Source organism: Corvus cornix, chromosome 11, assembly GCF_000738735.6.
Source record: "Corvus cornix cornix isolate S_Up_H32 chromosome 11, ASM73873v5, whole genome shotgun sequence".
Lineage (NCBI taxonomy): Eukaryota > Metazoa > Chordata > Aves > Passeriformes > Corvidae > Corvus > Corvus cornix.
In genome coordinates, this window is record NC_046341.1 from 7,168,545 (window position 1) to 7,185,174 (window position 16,630).

General features: G+C 44.2%; 1 protein-coding gene across 5 annotated transcripts in view; it reads left to right on the plus strand.

Annotated features, from left to right (window-relative positions):
* Positions 1-14,624, plus strand: part of CTCF (CCCTC-binding factor) — a 35,401-nt gene extending 20,777 nt beyond the window's left edge. For 4 of the 5 annotated variants that reach the window (XM_039558295.1, XM_039558294.1, XM_010403405.3 and 1 more), the window contains 10 exons: positions 968-1,760; positions 2,391-2,561; positions 3,195-3,328; positions 4,634-4,754; positions 5,545-5,694; positions 7,026-7,186; positions 7,593-7,775; positions 8,171-8,306; positions 10,850-11,017; positions 12,035-14,624. In XM_039558295.1, coding sequence (XP_039414229.1) covers positions 980-1,760; positions 2,391-2,561; positions 3,195-3,328; positions 4,634-4,754; positions 5,545-5,694; positions 7,026-7,186; positions 7,593-7,775; positions 8,171-8,306; positions 10,850-11,017; positions 12,035-12,216 — 2,187 coding nt within the window. In that variant the 5' untranslated portion in view covers positions 968-979 and the 3' untranslated portion in view covers positions 12,217-14,624. The remainder of the gene's footprint in view (positions 1-967; positions 1,761-2,390; positions 2,562-3,194; positions 3,329-4,633; positions 4,755-5,544; positions 5,695-7,025; positions 7,187-7,592; positions 7,776-8,170; positions 8,307-10,849; positions 11,018-12,034) is intronic. The other variant, XM_039558293.1, reaches the window with a different exon arrangement.
* The last annotated feature ends 2,006 nt before the right edge of the window (positions 14,625-16,630 follow it).

Below are 16,630 nucleotides of genomic sequence, written 5' to 3' on the forward strand. Positions count from 1 at the left end.
TTTTTCCCCAACTGCAGTGAAGAACACCAGATGATCTGAGGAGGCACAAAATCTCAGTGTTATGTTTGCATGCAGCTATTGTCAGAGTTACAGTTAAGGAGCACCAAAATGCTGTGCTTCTGTATTGTTGTTTGTGACTGTATGGATGCATTTAATGCAGGTATCATGAGATCATTAGAAATCATTAGAATCTACCAGCTCAGTCCACATCATTTACATTCAAGTAAGATTTTACCTGAGCTGTGTCTCCTGCTGTGGTTCATTCAGCCGAGGAGAGAGTGCACAGTGCATCTTCCTGATCCACTCAGGGCCCAGCAGTGCCGGAGGTGGGAGCTGGAATTGGAACTCCAGGATGCTTACAAGAGACATAATTTGCCTAACTGCTTTATGTCCGTATGTTTTGCAGAGGAGTTTAGACTTGAAGTAAAAGTAGTTAGATATGAAATAAGTGCAGCTTACGTTCTTCTGCTTAGTTCTTAGTGCTTTTTCTTCCTGGAAAAGTTCTGCAGTTCTCAAATGTAATACTTTCTTGAAGGTTGGCTTTTTGATTTTAACAGTGTGCTAGTTTTGTACCTTTAAAATTTCTAGCCGAAGACTGCCTCTGGTAGTGCTAAGCTATGTGAAATGATTAAACAAGCTCAGTAAGGAATAATACTGCTGTGCATCTTGCTGGTGGGATTTGTGGTCTTTGAGAAACGGGAACATGCATATCACTTAATCTCTCTTCCTTGTTTTCCTTCCTTTCCAAGAAGCTGATAGAGTTGTCTCACTGCAGGCAGCGTTCTGTGATTGCCTTGGTTTGCAGTGGTGATGGGCTCGTGGAGACCTACAGCTCTCAGCTCCTGTTCTCTGAATATGATCGGGATGAGTTGGGTGTTTCCAGTTGGGTGACTTGTTCTTCTGTGGGGTTTGTGCAGTAGTTAAATACATTGGGTGGTGTGCAGCACTCATTTTCTTGTTTTTGCAGCAGGAAGGTGAAATGGAAGGTGAGGCAGTTGACGCTATTGTGGAGGAATCAGAGACTTTCATTAAGGGAAAAGAGAGGAAAACCTATCAAAGACGCCGTGAAGGTGGGCAAGAGGATGATGCTTGTCATATACCACCAAACCAAGCAGATGGAAGTGAAGTGGTGCAGGATGTCAGCAGTGGGGTGCAGATGGTGATGATGGATCAGCTGGATCCAACTCTTCTTCAAATGAAGACCGAAGTAATGGAAGGTGCAGTGCCTCAGGAAACTGAGGCTACTGTGGATGACACACAGATCATAACACTTCAGGTTGTTAATATGGAAGAGCAGCCTATAAACCTTGGTGAGCTTCAGCTGGTCCAAGTACCTGTACCAGTGACTGTACCTGTTGCCACCACGTCTGTGGAAGAACTGCAGGGAGCTTATGAAAATGAGGTTTCCAAAGGAGGCCTGCAGGAGGGAGAGCCCATGATCTGTCACACCCTCCCTTTACCAGAAGGCTTCCAAGTAGTGAAAGTGGGTGCAAACGGTGAGGTGGAGACACTGGAACAAGGTGAACTTCAGCCACAGGAAGATCCCAATTGGCAAAAAGATCCAGACTATCAGCCACCAGCCAAAAAAACAAAGAAAAACAAAAAGAGTAAGCTTCGCTACACTGAGGAAGGCAAAGATGTGGATGTCTCTGTGTATGACTTTGAAGAGGAGCAGCAGGAGGGTTTGTTGTCCGAGGTTAATGCAGAAAAGGTGGTGGGCAATATGAAGCCACCAAAACCAACAAAAATTAAAAAGAAAGGTAAGTTCCCCATCTGCAAGTGGATTTTGAAAATGCTTTTGTTGTGGTGATTGCAGTGTGATTGAGGCGAATGAATACGTGCAAGTGGGAAGAGAACAGACATGCCCAATGCTGCTTGCTCACTATGTAATAGTGCTTGACTGCAGTGTTTCTTGGGCACACCTCCCTTCTCCTCTCTGGAGGCTGCCAGGGAGATAATTTTCCCCAAGTATGATACTGTGGCATTAATATTCTTATATAACTATGCTTGAAAACATTGTTCTCTTTGCTGTGCTACACATGTAACAGTTTGTGTGCATGTTTCACATCAGGAGCCAATGGCACAATTAATTCTGTGGGCTTTTTCCTAACCAGTTGCTGGATAAGGTAGATGGTGCAAAATACAGTAATAAGTACATCTGGTTTTTGTTAAAACTGTAAGTTAAGGAACCCTTTTTAGAGTGGAGAAGGAACATTGAGTGCTGGCATACTAGTGAAAATTGAATCCAAACCAGCCACAGGCAATGCAGTTGGATTTAGTGGTGCCTGGTGGTTCCTTGCAGTAGTTAGACACCCGAGAATCTTTCCTCTTATGTTACACAGTAGACCACAGTACTGTCAAAGACTAAAGATGATTTCCTTCATGACCAGGTGTAAAAAAGACATTCCAGTGCGAGCTGTGCAGTTACACTTGTCCGCGTCGTTCCAACTTGGACCGCCACATGAAAAGCCACACTGATGAAAGACCACACAAGTGCCATCTCTGTGGCAGGGCTTTCCGGACAGTCACATTGCTGAGGAACCACCTCAACACTCACACAGGTACTCTTGGTTTTGCATATATTGTTTTTGTAGGATCTGCTCTGCCATCAGAACTAATAGATTGAAGATAGACCCCTCTTGTTTTCCTAATTCCTCTTATGGAACAAGCTAAAAATGAGGAAATGGTGCAGTTGCTTTCCGCCTGGCCAAGCCAGGTGCAGAGGTTATCCTGTTCCCAGGTACAAAATTGATCCTGGGCTTGATCTCAAATTACCTGAAGTTATAGAAATGTTCTTTCTGCCTTGCGCATTAGCACTCATGTTTTCAGCTTGTTGTGCCTTACTGCCAAAAAAAAGAGTGTAATCCATATCCCTCGTTTTCTCTGCTTACTGAAGTTACATCTAACTAGCTGGCTTCTAATGTGTAAACAACCAAGTGATACAAAAATAAAGGAGTCTGTTTCCTCACTGAAAGGATGTTAATTCGCTAAGATCTTATATCTATTAGTTATTTATACAAAACCCCTGATTTTTGTGCATTGTTGCTCTAATTTAATCTTTCAGAACATGAAAGCAGTGTTGCTAATTCACTTTTCAAACAAAAAATTAAAAAATCCACAGCAAGCGCTGTCCTGTATTTTCTTTTGTCACTTAATCTGTGTCACTGTCTTCCTGTCCTGCTGCACACCCTTAGGTACTCGCCCTCACAAGTGCCCAGACTGCGACATGGCCTTTGTGACCAGTGGAGAGTTGGTTCGGCATCGCCGCTACAAACACACCCACGAGAAACCATTCAAATGTTCCATGTGTGACTATGCGAGTGTGGAGGTATGGGACTTGCTATGGTGCTGAGTGCTTCCTTGTGCACTTCAAAGCTTGTTCACCATCTGTTACAAACTCTGCTCTTAGGCATTTCCTCTTTGGTCATCTGGTTGAAAGGCTCTGGGCAAAAGAAGTTATAAATCAGGGCTGCTCTTGGAAGCAAATGGTGGGGTTTCCTCAGTGAATCAGAAAGCAGTTTGAGATCACTTACATAAATCCTAGGTGATATCCATTTCCTTTTGGAGACAATAGTTGTCATTGTTTCTGAAATGATTTGTCCTTTAAGCTGATTGCAGGAATTGTAGTGTGCTCCATGTTGAAGGAGACAGACATTTTCTGCTGCAGTGGGATGTCTTCAGTCCACAGTGCCCTCCCATTTTAGAAACATGCATTCTGCACATCATCTGTTTATGCCACGAAGGTGTCTGTAGCTAAAACTAATGAGCCTTTGTCACAGTATTGGTGAAAAGCATCTTTGCTAATGTTAGATGATAGCTTAATTTGCCTGAGCAGATTAGACATTCTTGAATGCCTTCCCTCCATGCCGTATTGTTAGATACTTTACAGGACAGCTTTTATATTGTGAAAGGAAATTTGAGCCAGATGATGAGCAACATAATTTTAAAAAATGAGATGTCTGCAGTGGAAGAAGGCTACAGTGGGAGAACTTGAGTAGGGACATCAGGCTTTTTTTTTCCTACCCACGCTGTGCCTGCAGTGCTGTCACTTCAGGCCCTGTGGTTTGAGGGCTGAATAAGTTATGTTGCAGAGGTTTTCACAGTATAAATTAGGAAAGAATAACCAAGTTGGTCCTTATGAGGTCATGCTGCTTTTTGTAGGCATAAGTTGGTGATTAAGCAGCGTGATCAGGCTGGAGTAGAAAATGCCATACCGTTGGTGTTCTTGCTTTGAGCTGGGTTTGTACCTTCTAAATAAAAGCAGGAGAAGAAAAGAATTAAGCTTCCCCACAACGCTTCCCTGTGTCTCTTCAGGATACTTTAAAATTTTAGGGTGTCTTCAGATGCTGAGATGGTCAGTAACAGTAAGGTGAGCACGGAGTCTAAATCAGGCCTCAGTGAGTGTGGGAACAAGCATCAAGCAAAACTGGGAGTGAAGCTGCGAGGTGAGGTAGAGTGGGCAGGAGCAAGTGGCTGTGTGCAATGAGAAAGTGGCACTGAAAATGGCAACATGCTTGTTTGGTTTTGTGCCTAAATAAATATAAACTACCTTAAACTCTTGACTGATTTCTTGTTGTTTTGGCAGTCTGGCCTGCTCATCTGTGCTAAACTCAGTCTTGCTCTTGGCTTCCAGGTTAGCAAACTGAAACGCCACATCCGTTCGCACACCGGAGAGCGCCCGTTCCAGTGCAGCCTGTGCAGCTATGCCAGCAGGGACACCTACAAACTGAAGAGGCACATGAGGACCCACTCCGGTACTGATGCCAAATTCTCTTAATGTCAGAGTGCTGAGGCTGTGTACGGTGTGTGCTGACACACAGCAAAACAAATATCATTGTGTAGCTTAATATAAAACCTTTATGAAGTGTGTAGCTGAAGAGAATGCACCACGATTTGTAAGCACTTGTAAATTCATAACCTGATAAAATTACTGCGCTGAGAAATGAGCTTGGAGGATTCTGATTTCCAGTTTGACTGTGAGGTGATAAAATGCAGGCACCTGTAGTATGAACGCTACTGTTTTCAGTGTTCCACTTCAAGAGTAGAGTCACTTGCAGTCTCATGCTCTAGTGCAGTTTTAAAAGCATCTCATGCATGTTAGTTCATAAAGATGCTAATTTTTTCTTCAATATAAATAGGGATGATTTTAGCACAGAATGTTACTGCAGTACCAAATTAATCATGTTGCTAAAATTGAAGGGGGGGAAAGATGTCCTTCTATGTATTCATGAACATTCAGAACCTCCACCCAAAAAAAATCTGATGTCACTTGCTCTCTTCTAGCAGCCTGCATGTAGGTCTTGCTTGCATTTCTCAGAGTAAGAATAATTTAACTTCCTTAAGGATCGAACTTTAGTTTCTTTGTAGAAAGATTCTTACTGGAGCTAAAACTTGCAGAGAGAGACATTATTGAGTTCTTTGTAGAATTACTGTTTCTTTTGTCTAGCTGCATGTTGCAGGTTTCTGGGAGGTTCTTTGGGGCTTCTTGGTGAGATTTCTTTTTAATAAAAGTACTTGTTCTATTTTTTCCTTTTGCTCCTGAAGGAGAGAAGCCATATGAATGTTACATCTGCCATGCTCGCTTCACTCAGAGCGGTACCATGAAGATGCACATTTTGCAGAAGCACACGGAGAATGTGGCCAAATTCCACTGTCCTCACTGTGATACTGTTATAGCGAGAAAGAGTGACCTGGGTATGTGTCCCCCAAACGTGGCCATTTGCTGAAGATGGTACAAAACTTCCCAGTATTAGAGTTCACATATCCCAACTGCTATCTCTTAACCCAGTACCCAGTCTGGTAACTGCACAGCATGAAGCGCTGCTTCTTCACATGTGGGACTGGTAACACACACCTTTAGCTTACCATAGATGCTGCAAGTTAGAACAATTTTCAGTTTCTTCTCATTATTTGAATTTTTTTTTTCCAAGCATACAAGTTAAGTTTGCCCATAGATGCAAGGCATTTATTGAACTTGGACTGAGATTTCAGCAGCATAAGGATTGGGATCTGAAAAGCAAGAAGATCACTTGGCTTAACCTTCTGCACATTGGAAGCCATTAAGTTTCATGCAGGGATATTTTTATCAAGTTAAAAGGTTTGAATTAGACCAAGTATTAAACTCTCCAGGATTTGGAGCTGTGTGTTCACAAAAGCCCTGAGTCCTTGCAGCAGGACATTCCTGATCTAGTGAGCAGTACCCAGTGTGATTCCAGCAGGAAAGCTCTTCTGTTTCTAGAAGGTGACAAACAATACTGTGCCCAAAGCAGCTGAGAGAAAAGAAGGAGCCACGATTTGGCAGAACTTTCTGTCTTTAAACAGAATTATCACCCAAGTAATGGGAAGGCAGGCTCCCTTCCAGTAAAGACAAGTGCTACAGTGAGAGGCAGTTTGAGAGGAAGGCAGTCAGTTGATGTCAGGAGCAAACAAGCTGATTTACAACAGAGGAAAACTGATGTTAGCTATGAAGAATTTTTCTTCTAATAATGCTTTAATCTACCCTAAGCTACCTTGTGCAGCTGTGGTGTGCTCTTAGTTGAAGGATTTTAAAGAAGTGACTAAAACCTCTGTTGGGGATTATCTGCTGGTGTCCCTGTTGCCTTCTAGCCCTGTCACTCTGACTTCTAATCCTGCAGAAAATCCTGTTTCCCCTGCTGAATTACCTGGCTTCTGGCTGTATCCAGGCAATTCGAGTTAGTCTTAAACATAGCAGTCCACAAGACACTTTAGTTTGACAATCATTTGTCATCAAATGTAAGTGTCCTGAATCAGCACAGATTGCAACTAATAACCAAATCCGGAATCCTGTGGAAAGTCTTAATGGAGTTTTTCTGCAAGCTATTTCTGTCTGGAAATTGTTCTAGTTGATCCTGCTTACAAGTCCTTCAGGTTTTTTGTTGAATCCTAAATTAACTATTCCACTGTTTTGGCTGAGCTTGGGAGGGAGCATCACTGAAGGGCCATGGGCTCGTCTTTCATGCTTGGAAAGCCATGGTGATAAAAGCTTCTGATTCCTTTTCCTGTAGGTGTCCACTTGCGGAAGCAGCATTCCTACATCGAGCAGGGCAAGAAGTGTCGCTACTGTGATGCTGTGTTCCATGAGAGGTACGCCCTCATCCAGCATCAAAAGTCCCACAAGAATGAGAAGCGCTTCAAGTGTGACCAGTGTGATTATGCCTGCAGACAGGTAAGCTGGGGGCACTGGCACCCCTCAGGAGTGTTGGGACAGGAGCTGAAAATACCGGGTAGAAATCTTAGCTGTTAGGTTTGACCAGCTGTCAAGATTGAGTTAGCTGTCTAAATCTTTTGAAGGGCGTAAAGGAGAGTACAAGTGGCCTTTTCTTGGTGTGATGCTGTCCTGTAGAGAAGAACCTTCTAATTAACAACCTTAATGGACCTGTTTACCAAGGGATAAGAGTCTATGTAGAATGGAAGTAGCTAGAACTGAATATGCTATCAATCAAGGTGTTCTTGCATTGCTGTGGAATCATTCTTTTCCTGATATTAAGCATAAAATGTTGGCCTCATTTTAGCTGAAAATTCACTTTTCTGTATCCATTTATGTGAGTTTCCATTTTTCTTGCCCGTGCCAGGAGCGGCACATGGTCATGCACAAACGGACCCATACTGGAGAAAAGCCTTATGCCTGTAGCCATTGTGATAAAACCTTCCGCCAGAAGCAGCTCCTCGACATGCACTTCAAGAGATACCACGATCCCAACTTTGTCCCTGCTGCCTTTGTCTGCTCCAAGTGTGGCAAAACATTCACTCGCAGGGTAAGGGAATATGTTTTGAATTGGGGAGGGTTGGGGTGGAGTGAAGCTTTTTTACCCAAGGGGAGGGAAATGTTTACCCAAAAGGAAAGATGGGTGAGATACAGGGTGAAATATAACTCTCTAAATAGAGCCCTTCTCTCTGAGAGGGAAAGAGAGGGGAGAGAATGCAGAATTGGTAGCAACACACATTAGTGTTGACATCATGAGCAATGTGAAAATGCAACTTTATGAATAAAGTTAATGAATGTACCCGTTTCCCCTAAAGAATCTCTTTTAAAAAAAAGCAAAAGACACAGTTACCAGAAATGTGTTTGAAAATAGAGAGGCAGAATGTCTGGTCTTGAATTCAGTACATGTTTTAACTTTTCTTGTGTTTTTAATCTTTCACTGAGTAGAACACAATGGCCAGACATGCTGATAACTGCTCTGGCCTAGATGGTGGGGAAGGAGAGAACGGAGGAGAGACAAAGAAGGGCAAACGTGGCCGAAAGAGAAAGATGCGTTCTAAGAAAGAAGATTCTTCTGATAGTGGTAAGAACAGCTCAGTACCTTCTGAGAATTACAGGTCTGTGATTCACTGTGTGTGTTAGCTGCTGGTTTGCCAGTTCTGCAGGTTTCTTCTGGCACTTGAAAGAGTCTTGTCTGGTTGGCAAACAGAGAATATGATGGTACACGGCCAAGTACAGAGGGATGTACTGCCTGTGAGGGATAATATAGATCCTGCTGTCCAGGCCTGTTCCAAGACAGTAGTTTAAAAAACACTGTCTGACACCCCTTGTGTCAGCTGTGCCATTCCTGTCCTGCCTGTGTGGGAAACTGGTAATTTTTTTCAGAGTCCTAAAAGAGACTGCATGGTTCTGTGGTGCATTGCTATGAAATGTTACTTGATCCTACTTCACCATTACTGGGTGGCATGTCCAGACAACTCCACCACTGAATAGCTTGGCTACTTCTGTGGAGGAAGGCTGGCAACATCCAGGGGAATGGTGGAGATTAATACTTATTTGTGAAGGAAAAACTCAGTCCTAGTCCTGTCTTCTGGTAGAGGAAAAACTTCATCACATCATCAACAGGAAAAGCCAAGTAGAGTCTCAAGACCAACCAGTTCAAAGATGATTTTGCAAAAGGAGTGTTTCTGATTAGTCTTTTATCTGGAGCACTTTATGTAATTAATCAAGGGGTGTAGGTTGGGAGAACAGGAATATTTCTGGCTAGAGGACTGCGTATCTGAAATTCTCACATGGCAAACAAGTCTTAGGATGAGTGATCAAATGATTTGTGAACCTTGATTCAAAAACTAGAAGTTGGTGCTTAAACTCATGTTTGAATAGATATTTGGAAAAATGTGTTAGGTGAGGTAAGCACATGTTAACTAATTCTGCATTTAAAACAAAAAAGGTAAGGGAGGCAGGGTAAAATAACTGATTGAAGGTAATTCAAAATGTGGCATTCTGGAGTATTGCATTCTTAGTAATCTTTCTGGGAGTTTAGCCTGTTTCAAAAACTCAAATTTTATTTAGTTGGTCTGGCTTTAAAACAGGTGTTTTTGGAGGAAGCTGGTAAAAAGTCAGGCTTGTTAATGAGCTGATGCTATGCAGTGAATGATGCCCGGGGTCTGTGGCTGAAGGAATCCCTTCAGCCTCAGTGGAAGTGGCAAGTCTGGGTTGACCTCAGGAGTTATCTGATAGATATGAAGAATCGACCAGTGTGAGCTGAGTAGGTGTAAGAAAGATGTCCTAATCACCAGCTTGAGGAATTGCTTTATTCACTGTTGTGTCTGTTTGGAGATCTGCAGTTTCGTGAGGTTTGGCAGCTACTAAATACCTAAAAATTACGAGCAAAGCTGGGATGAAATCGACCCACTTGTATTAATGGGGGGAAAGACCAAATAGTGAAAGATAACTTTTTGTCTCCTGGCTGTCCAACATTAGACAGAGTGTTAATTGATACTGACTGAGTTGAGGGGAGAATGTAAAGAACCTCTAAAAAGGTGGGACCTGAGAAATCCAGTAAATAAATTCCTTGAGTGACTGTAAAATCATGCAATATATACATGCCTTAGTGTGTGAGCTTGGGGTTTTTCCCTTGTGGCCCACATAAGTCATGAGTGAAGCCACTCCTCTAGTGAACAGCCTTACAAATTTAAGAGCAATCATTTTGCTGTCCAAACAATATTATCCTATTTGACAGCTCTCACTGCTTTTTGTCTGCTCTGGTTTCGCCCAGAGCACTCTGAATGTGTCGGTGGTCCTCACCTATTAACTTGATGGAGTGTTCTGAAGAATAAAGTATAGAGCTTGAGGAGTACAAGATGGCTCTTGGATACCTGTTGGGGTTCTTGTGTTTCACAGAGATCCTGGAGTGGCTGCTACTGCAATTTACATGGGATGTACCTCTTCTATCCTCTTGCCCCTCTGTTTTCCCCACACTTTTTGAAATGGCCTCATCCCCTCTCCTAAACATCCCCTAAGTTGTCCTGTGTGATCCAAAACAGCCTTCCTCTGCATCTCATTGTGTCCCATCCCCAGCCGGGAATTCCCCAGCACCCCATAATATCAAAGGTGATCTCAAGAGCTGCTTCTGTGACTCATTGGGGTGGGTTTCACACCTGGAGGCTCTCCTGGGTGTGGCTTGGACACAACGTTTTTTCTTCAGAAGCTGTGAATTTGGGTTCCCGCCTTCCATTGTGCAATGCTGTGCTCCTCTGTGTTGTGCAGGTGGGGCTTGGATGGGCTGTTGGGACCCTCTGATGGGCTTGGGAGTAGCCCAGATGTGTTATTTGGTCTCCCTATTGCTGTTGTCTCTGAGCTCCTTTGTGGATGTGCAGAGTAGCTTTTATCACATAATCTAACATAATTAAATTCCCTTTTGCTTTCTGAAGGGCAGCTTGTTCCCTCTAAGTGAGGGTAACAGATTAACTATCTGTGGCAACAGCTTCTGAACAAAGGCCTTGTTTGCCTTTTTTCTCAGCAGAGTTGACTCCTTTTCGATGGGATTTGATGGTGCTTCTCTGTAGATGAATGTGTTTTTATTCTTGCTTAAACTGAAGATTTATCTGACATCCTTTCTTACAGAGGAAAATGCTGAACCAGATTTGGATGATAATGAAGATGAGGAGGAGACAGCAGTAGAAATTGAGGCTGAACCAGAAGTTGAGCAAGAGGCTCCTGCACCACCTCCCAGTAAGAAAAGAAGAGGAAGACCACCAGGCAAAGCTGCCACCCAACCAAAACAATCCCAGCGTAAGTCACGAATTGAAGCTTACCTTACCCTGCTTGCTTGAGCACCTTTTTCCTTGGATTTGGCTGTTCTTGTAGATGTGATCCCTTCAAAAGAGATTATTGTAAAAGTGGGTAGCTGTACTTGTCTCTACATTGCTAAGAACTCACCTTGAAATTTGTTGCAAGGGTTTCCTGGTCATGGGGGAACGTGGCCACTTCAGGCCATGCTAAAAAGAAAAGATGTTATTTTTTGTTTAGAATTGTTTTATTTCATAGTTGTGCAAACTGCTCACTTCTTTTTGTACCAGTTATGGTGTCTCTGCTGACATACAGTCTTTGGGAAAGCAGCTGTCAGTAAAAACATCGTGGTGTTCTTACCCAGGTAGCTTTTGCAGGTATTGCCACAAACGAACTTGCTTCAGGCCTTTAGTTCTGAGCAAGGGCTGGTGCAGGTGTTGTTTCAGCTCTACAGGGATGTCCTTAAGAACAGACATTGTGACTGTGCAAAGTCAAAGTAAATTAATTTTAGGCTCAAAGTAGGAAGGGAAATTAGTTCCTTCAAGGAGGTAGCGGCTTGGCTGTTTGCTCAGTGCTACAAAGCATGGCCTGTATTCTCTCTGGAATTTTTGTATGGAAACATTTAATGCTGAATTTGTCACTAGCATCACTAAACTTCCCTGAAGTTAAAATTTTACCTTAGGCCCATATATTGATACGGGGTTTGGTTTTGTTCATTATTCTACAAAACACATTGTTTGAAAAATGTTTTAGTATGAAAACTCACACTGGAACTGTTGTACTGGGAACCCATCTTCATACAGGGGCAAGAAAATAGATGCTTGATGCTTGGGTGAGTGAGATGGGTTGAATTGCTCCCCACCCACTGATGTGGCAATGCTTGTTGGGGGCCTCACCTTCCCTTGCCATGGAAGAGTCTTAAGGATCTACCAAAAAGCTGCTTAAGGCATGCAGATTGGCTCTGGAAAAAGTAAAATAATCTGTTTCTCCCCCTCTCCTCCTTTGTTTTTGCCCTTCTAGCTGCAGCAATCATTCAGGTTGAAGACCAGAACACTGGTGAAATTGAAAATATCATAGTTGAAGTGAAGAAAGAACCTGATGCAGAAACAGTAGAGGAAGAGGAGGAAGCTCAGCCTGCTGTAGTGGAAGCTCCCAATGGAGACCTCACCCCTGAGATGATTCTCAGCATGATGGACCGGTGATGGAGGAAGACCATGCTGGCTGACTGAACTGGCCTGGGCTGTGTTTAAGCGGCTCAAATCTATTTTTTTTCCTTTAATCTTTTTTCTTGGCTTTGGGAAATGCATCATTTTAGACCATTTTACCAAACATACTGGGAAATAAAACGATGTTAGAATGTGATTTAACTAGAACTTGCTGTTTTATGTTAGCATTACAGGATCATGGAACATTAGGAAATATTTTGGAGTCCTTGAGGGTTTCCTCTGAGATGCTTGATTTAGTTTTGCTCTGAACTGCATTGTAAAGCTGGTCCAAGGGCCGTGTTTACATGCACCAAGTTTTAATATACAAAAGTGGAAGCCTTGACTAGAGTATGTGGAAAACCACTCCGGACTTGCCCTTCCAGTTCCCAGAGTCCTTGAGCCTCTTCTCTCCGTAGTGTTTTTAATTGTAAATGCAGACTTGGGAAAGTTCTAGACTTTTGAAATGTTTTTTTGGTTGGTTTTTCTTTTTTTTTCTTTTTTTTTTCCTCCGCTTTTTCCCACTGCGTAGCTCCGGTTCTCCAAGTTGGCTGCACACGGTAGTTTTGGCATGCTCCAACTGGTTTCTGTCCTTAATATGCTTTGCTTTCTGCAAAGCATTTCTGTAATGGTCAAGCTTGTAAATAACTTTTTTTTTTACATTTTAATCTTTTTCCATTAATTAAGAGGTATGCAAAAATGCAGTTTAAATAAACCCCAGTATTCTAATTCCTTTCAAACTAAGTGACAAGAGAATTGATAGAGTGTAAATGTTGGAAAAGCTGTTGATAAGGTAGAGAAAAGATGTACCCAGACTATTGCTTGCAGAACAAGAGAAACCCACATGTGAAATCTGGTTTTGAAGCACAAAAAAATGGTATTTTATAGACTCTTAGACTGGCTTGGGTTAGAAGGTACTTACAGACCATCTAGTTCTACCCCCCTGCCATGGGCAGGGACACCTTTCACTAGACCAGCTTCCTCCAAGCTCTGTCCAACCTGGCCTTGAATACTTCCAGGGATTCAGGGGCAGTTTCTCTGGACAACCTGTGCCAGGGCCTCACCATCCTCACAAGGAAGAATTTCTTCCTAATAGCCCATCTAACCCTGCCCTCTGTCAGTTTAAAGCCATTCCCTGTTCTTGTGTCTCTCCATTCCCTTGCCAAAAGTCCTTCTCCAGCACTCTTGTAGGCTCCCTGCAGGTTCTGGAAGGCCACAATTAGATAATCCCAAAACCTTCTCTTCTCCAGGCTGAATAACTCCAGCTCTCTCAGTCTTTCCTCATAGGAATGGTGCTCCATCCCTCGAATCATGTTTGTGGCCTCCTCCGGACTTGCTCCGACAGGTCGATGTCCTCCTTGGCCTAGGAATCCCAGAGCTGGATGCAGCACTGCAGGTGGGGTCTCGCCTGAGTGGAGCAGAGGGGCAGAATTCCCCCCTTCTTGCTGCCCATGGGGCTTTGGATGCAGCCCAGCACCCAGGACCAGGGCATGTCCAGTCTCACCCACCAGCTCCCCCCACTCCTTCTCCCCAGGGCTGCTCTTGATCTGTTCATTCCCACCCTGGACTGATCCCAAGAGTTGCCCCAACCCAGGTGCACCACCTTGCACTGGGTCTTGTTAAGCCTCATGAGATTCCCATGGGCCACTTCTTGAGCTTGTCCAGATCCCTCTGGATGGCCCTGTCCTTCAGGGGTGTCACGGCACCCTAAGCTTGCTCTTACCAAACTTGCTGAGGGTCCACTTGATCCCTTCATCTATGCCATTAACGGTGATACTAAATAACACTGGTCCCAGTGTGGACCCCTGAGGGACACCAGTCACTGCTGTCCATCGGGACTCTGAGCCGTTGACCACTGCCCTCTGGATGTGACCAGCCAATTTGACACATAGAATTAACCTTTTTGAGTTATAATTTCACGAATACATTTTCTTTGCTCTATCTTGTAGTTGTATTTTGTGTTTATGAATCTTTTGTTAAGACAAAAGTGGTGATTTATAAGTGGGTCACTGCAGCCCTCAACCTGGGCCAGGAAATTTTATTAATAGGTCAGTAATTCTACAATTTTTGAATCTCTGATAAAGACAAAAAAAGGAATAATGTGAAATACAAATGATGCCTGTATATGAAAATGTCACATGTTAAAATATGTAAGCTTTTTATAGAGCCTCAGTCTTGCTGATTTCAAACAAATTTTTCTTCTATGTATCGCTTTTAAGAGAGCTATCAGTTTAGCTATCAGACTCTAGGTTGATGCATTTTTGTACTTAGCTGTACTGTGTGATATTTTTCATTATTTTAGGAAGGCAACATGGGAAAAAAATACTGTTATAAAATATGTAATGGGGTTTGAAAGCTGGGAAGGAGAATATACTGCTGTACAGCTAATAAATAATAACGGATTAACATGTGTGCTCACTGGCTGCTTTCTTTGTGTATATCAACGGTGCGACCTGGCAGCCATCTCCAGATGGAAAAGCTGCTCTTCCCAGAAGGATGCTGTCAACAGGGACCAGCTCCTTTCTCGCTGCAGGTGTTCCCTCTGCTCCGTGCTGAATGCAAGGTACCTGTCCATGACCTTAAATCAGGGTGTGCCGCCCTGTGTGTAGAGGAGAGAGGATGTAAAATGTAAATGTTGGCGTTCACAGCTTGAGCTTGGAGTAACATGGAATGCATGTTAACAGGAATATCGTTTCCATTTCATTCTGAAAAATGGGACTGGTACTTGGGTGGAGTTTCTGTGGTGTGTTTTTTTTAGTTGCTGTGACGGCAGCTTACGGAGCCAGCTGTGGGCAGTCACTGCAGGTTCAGGATAGAACCTCCTCCTGCCGGTATGGGAGTCACTGCAGATGACACTACTTAGGAGTTTGTAACCAAGCACAAGAGTTGCTAGTTCTGGTTTCCACTAGGTGTTTGGTGACTAGTTATCCCTGGTCCTGAGAGATGGTCCTTCTATGACTTCCTAAGGAAAGCCTGTCTGGAGGTGGAAGCCTGGAGTGCTCAGCAGGATGGAGGCTTGTTGGAGCAGGTGGGAGGGGTTGTGTAAGGGATGCTTCAGTGAGAAGTCAGGTCTGAGAAATGGGTAAATCCTCAAGTGCTTTCCCAGCTGGACAAGGAGCTTGTGTACTCGGAAGCCAAAGATGTTTCAGTCTGAGGCAGTGCTCAGGTGGTTTTGCATAAGCCTGGAGGGAGGCTTTGTTGTGAGTGGGAAAACCAAAGGTGTCCTTGGGATCTGCAAGGAGAGCCATCACCATCTTTTTTAAAGCCCGTGGCTCAACCCAGTGCTGACGAGTGGGGTATGAAGGATTGTGCAGTGGCTTTGCTTTAGGTGGTGGCCCAAGGAGGTGCCACACATGCTCCAGCAGAGACCTCCCTTGGTCTGAGTGTTCCACATGCAGCAGCTCATGCTGTTGTACCCAGGCCTGGGTGACACCAAAGCAGGTGCTGCAGCTCTCCTGGAATTCAGAAGAGCTGGAGGAGGTGACTGTGTGGGAACAGCTTAATGGGGGGGCTGAAAGGAAGAGAGTCTGAGAAGTGTATTTGTCCACAGACCACAGGTGTGGTTGGGCCCGAGTGGCCTCTGTAGTGCTCATCTGAGGAATGATTTCTGAGCAACTTTATTGTGATCTCATTCCAGAACTTTCTTCACAGACCCCAGCAAAGGTTTAGTGAGGATGGGAGCTGTCACCCTGTGGCTATTCTCTTTTTTTCCCCAGCCTGGCGTGTTACCTTGCAATCTGCTCAGTTGACCTGGTTTCTCAGTGCTTGCTCAGTCGATGGTCCTGTTATGCAGACTGGGTTTTATTTGATTTGAGCTCGGGCTCCTGCCTTGGGCAGGGATCTCTGCTTGTCTGCCTCTTGCAAGCTTCCGGTTTGCCCTGGGAGGAGCTGCTGTGGAGAGAAGCAGAGCAATATCCCAGCCTGCTCCCGAGGACACGCATCTAGGGCAGCATCCACAGCCTGAATATGGGCAGAACACTTCTGCTCAACCCAAGAGCTGTTACCAGTGCTGGAAAAGCTGTCCTTGGGCTGTGAGTGAAAAGCCAGGGCTGGGATGGATCCAAGGAGCATCACTGCCTCTGCCAGTGGCTTGGCCTGGCTGCCACCCCTGGTGCTTGGGCTGCTGTCCTCTGCTGCTCACAGAGGAGGTCTGTTGCTCCAGGCATCCTGATGTGCCTGTGCTTGCACAGAGGCAGGGAACACTTGTCCACGTGGGTATCTGCCCCTCTCCTGGGGTGCTACACTGGTGCTCGGAATGTTCCAGCAAGCGGGACCCAGTATTTTGGGGAATGAGCTTCGGATGCAGCTTGCCTGGAGATCCTCTGTGCTTCTAATCTTCCATAGAAGCCATTCTGATGGGTGCAATGGGACAGCTGCTCCCTCTGTCCTGAATATCCTTGCATGACAAAGCTGG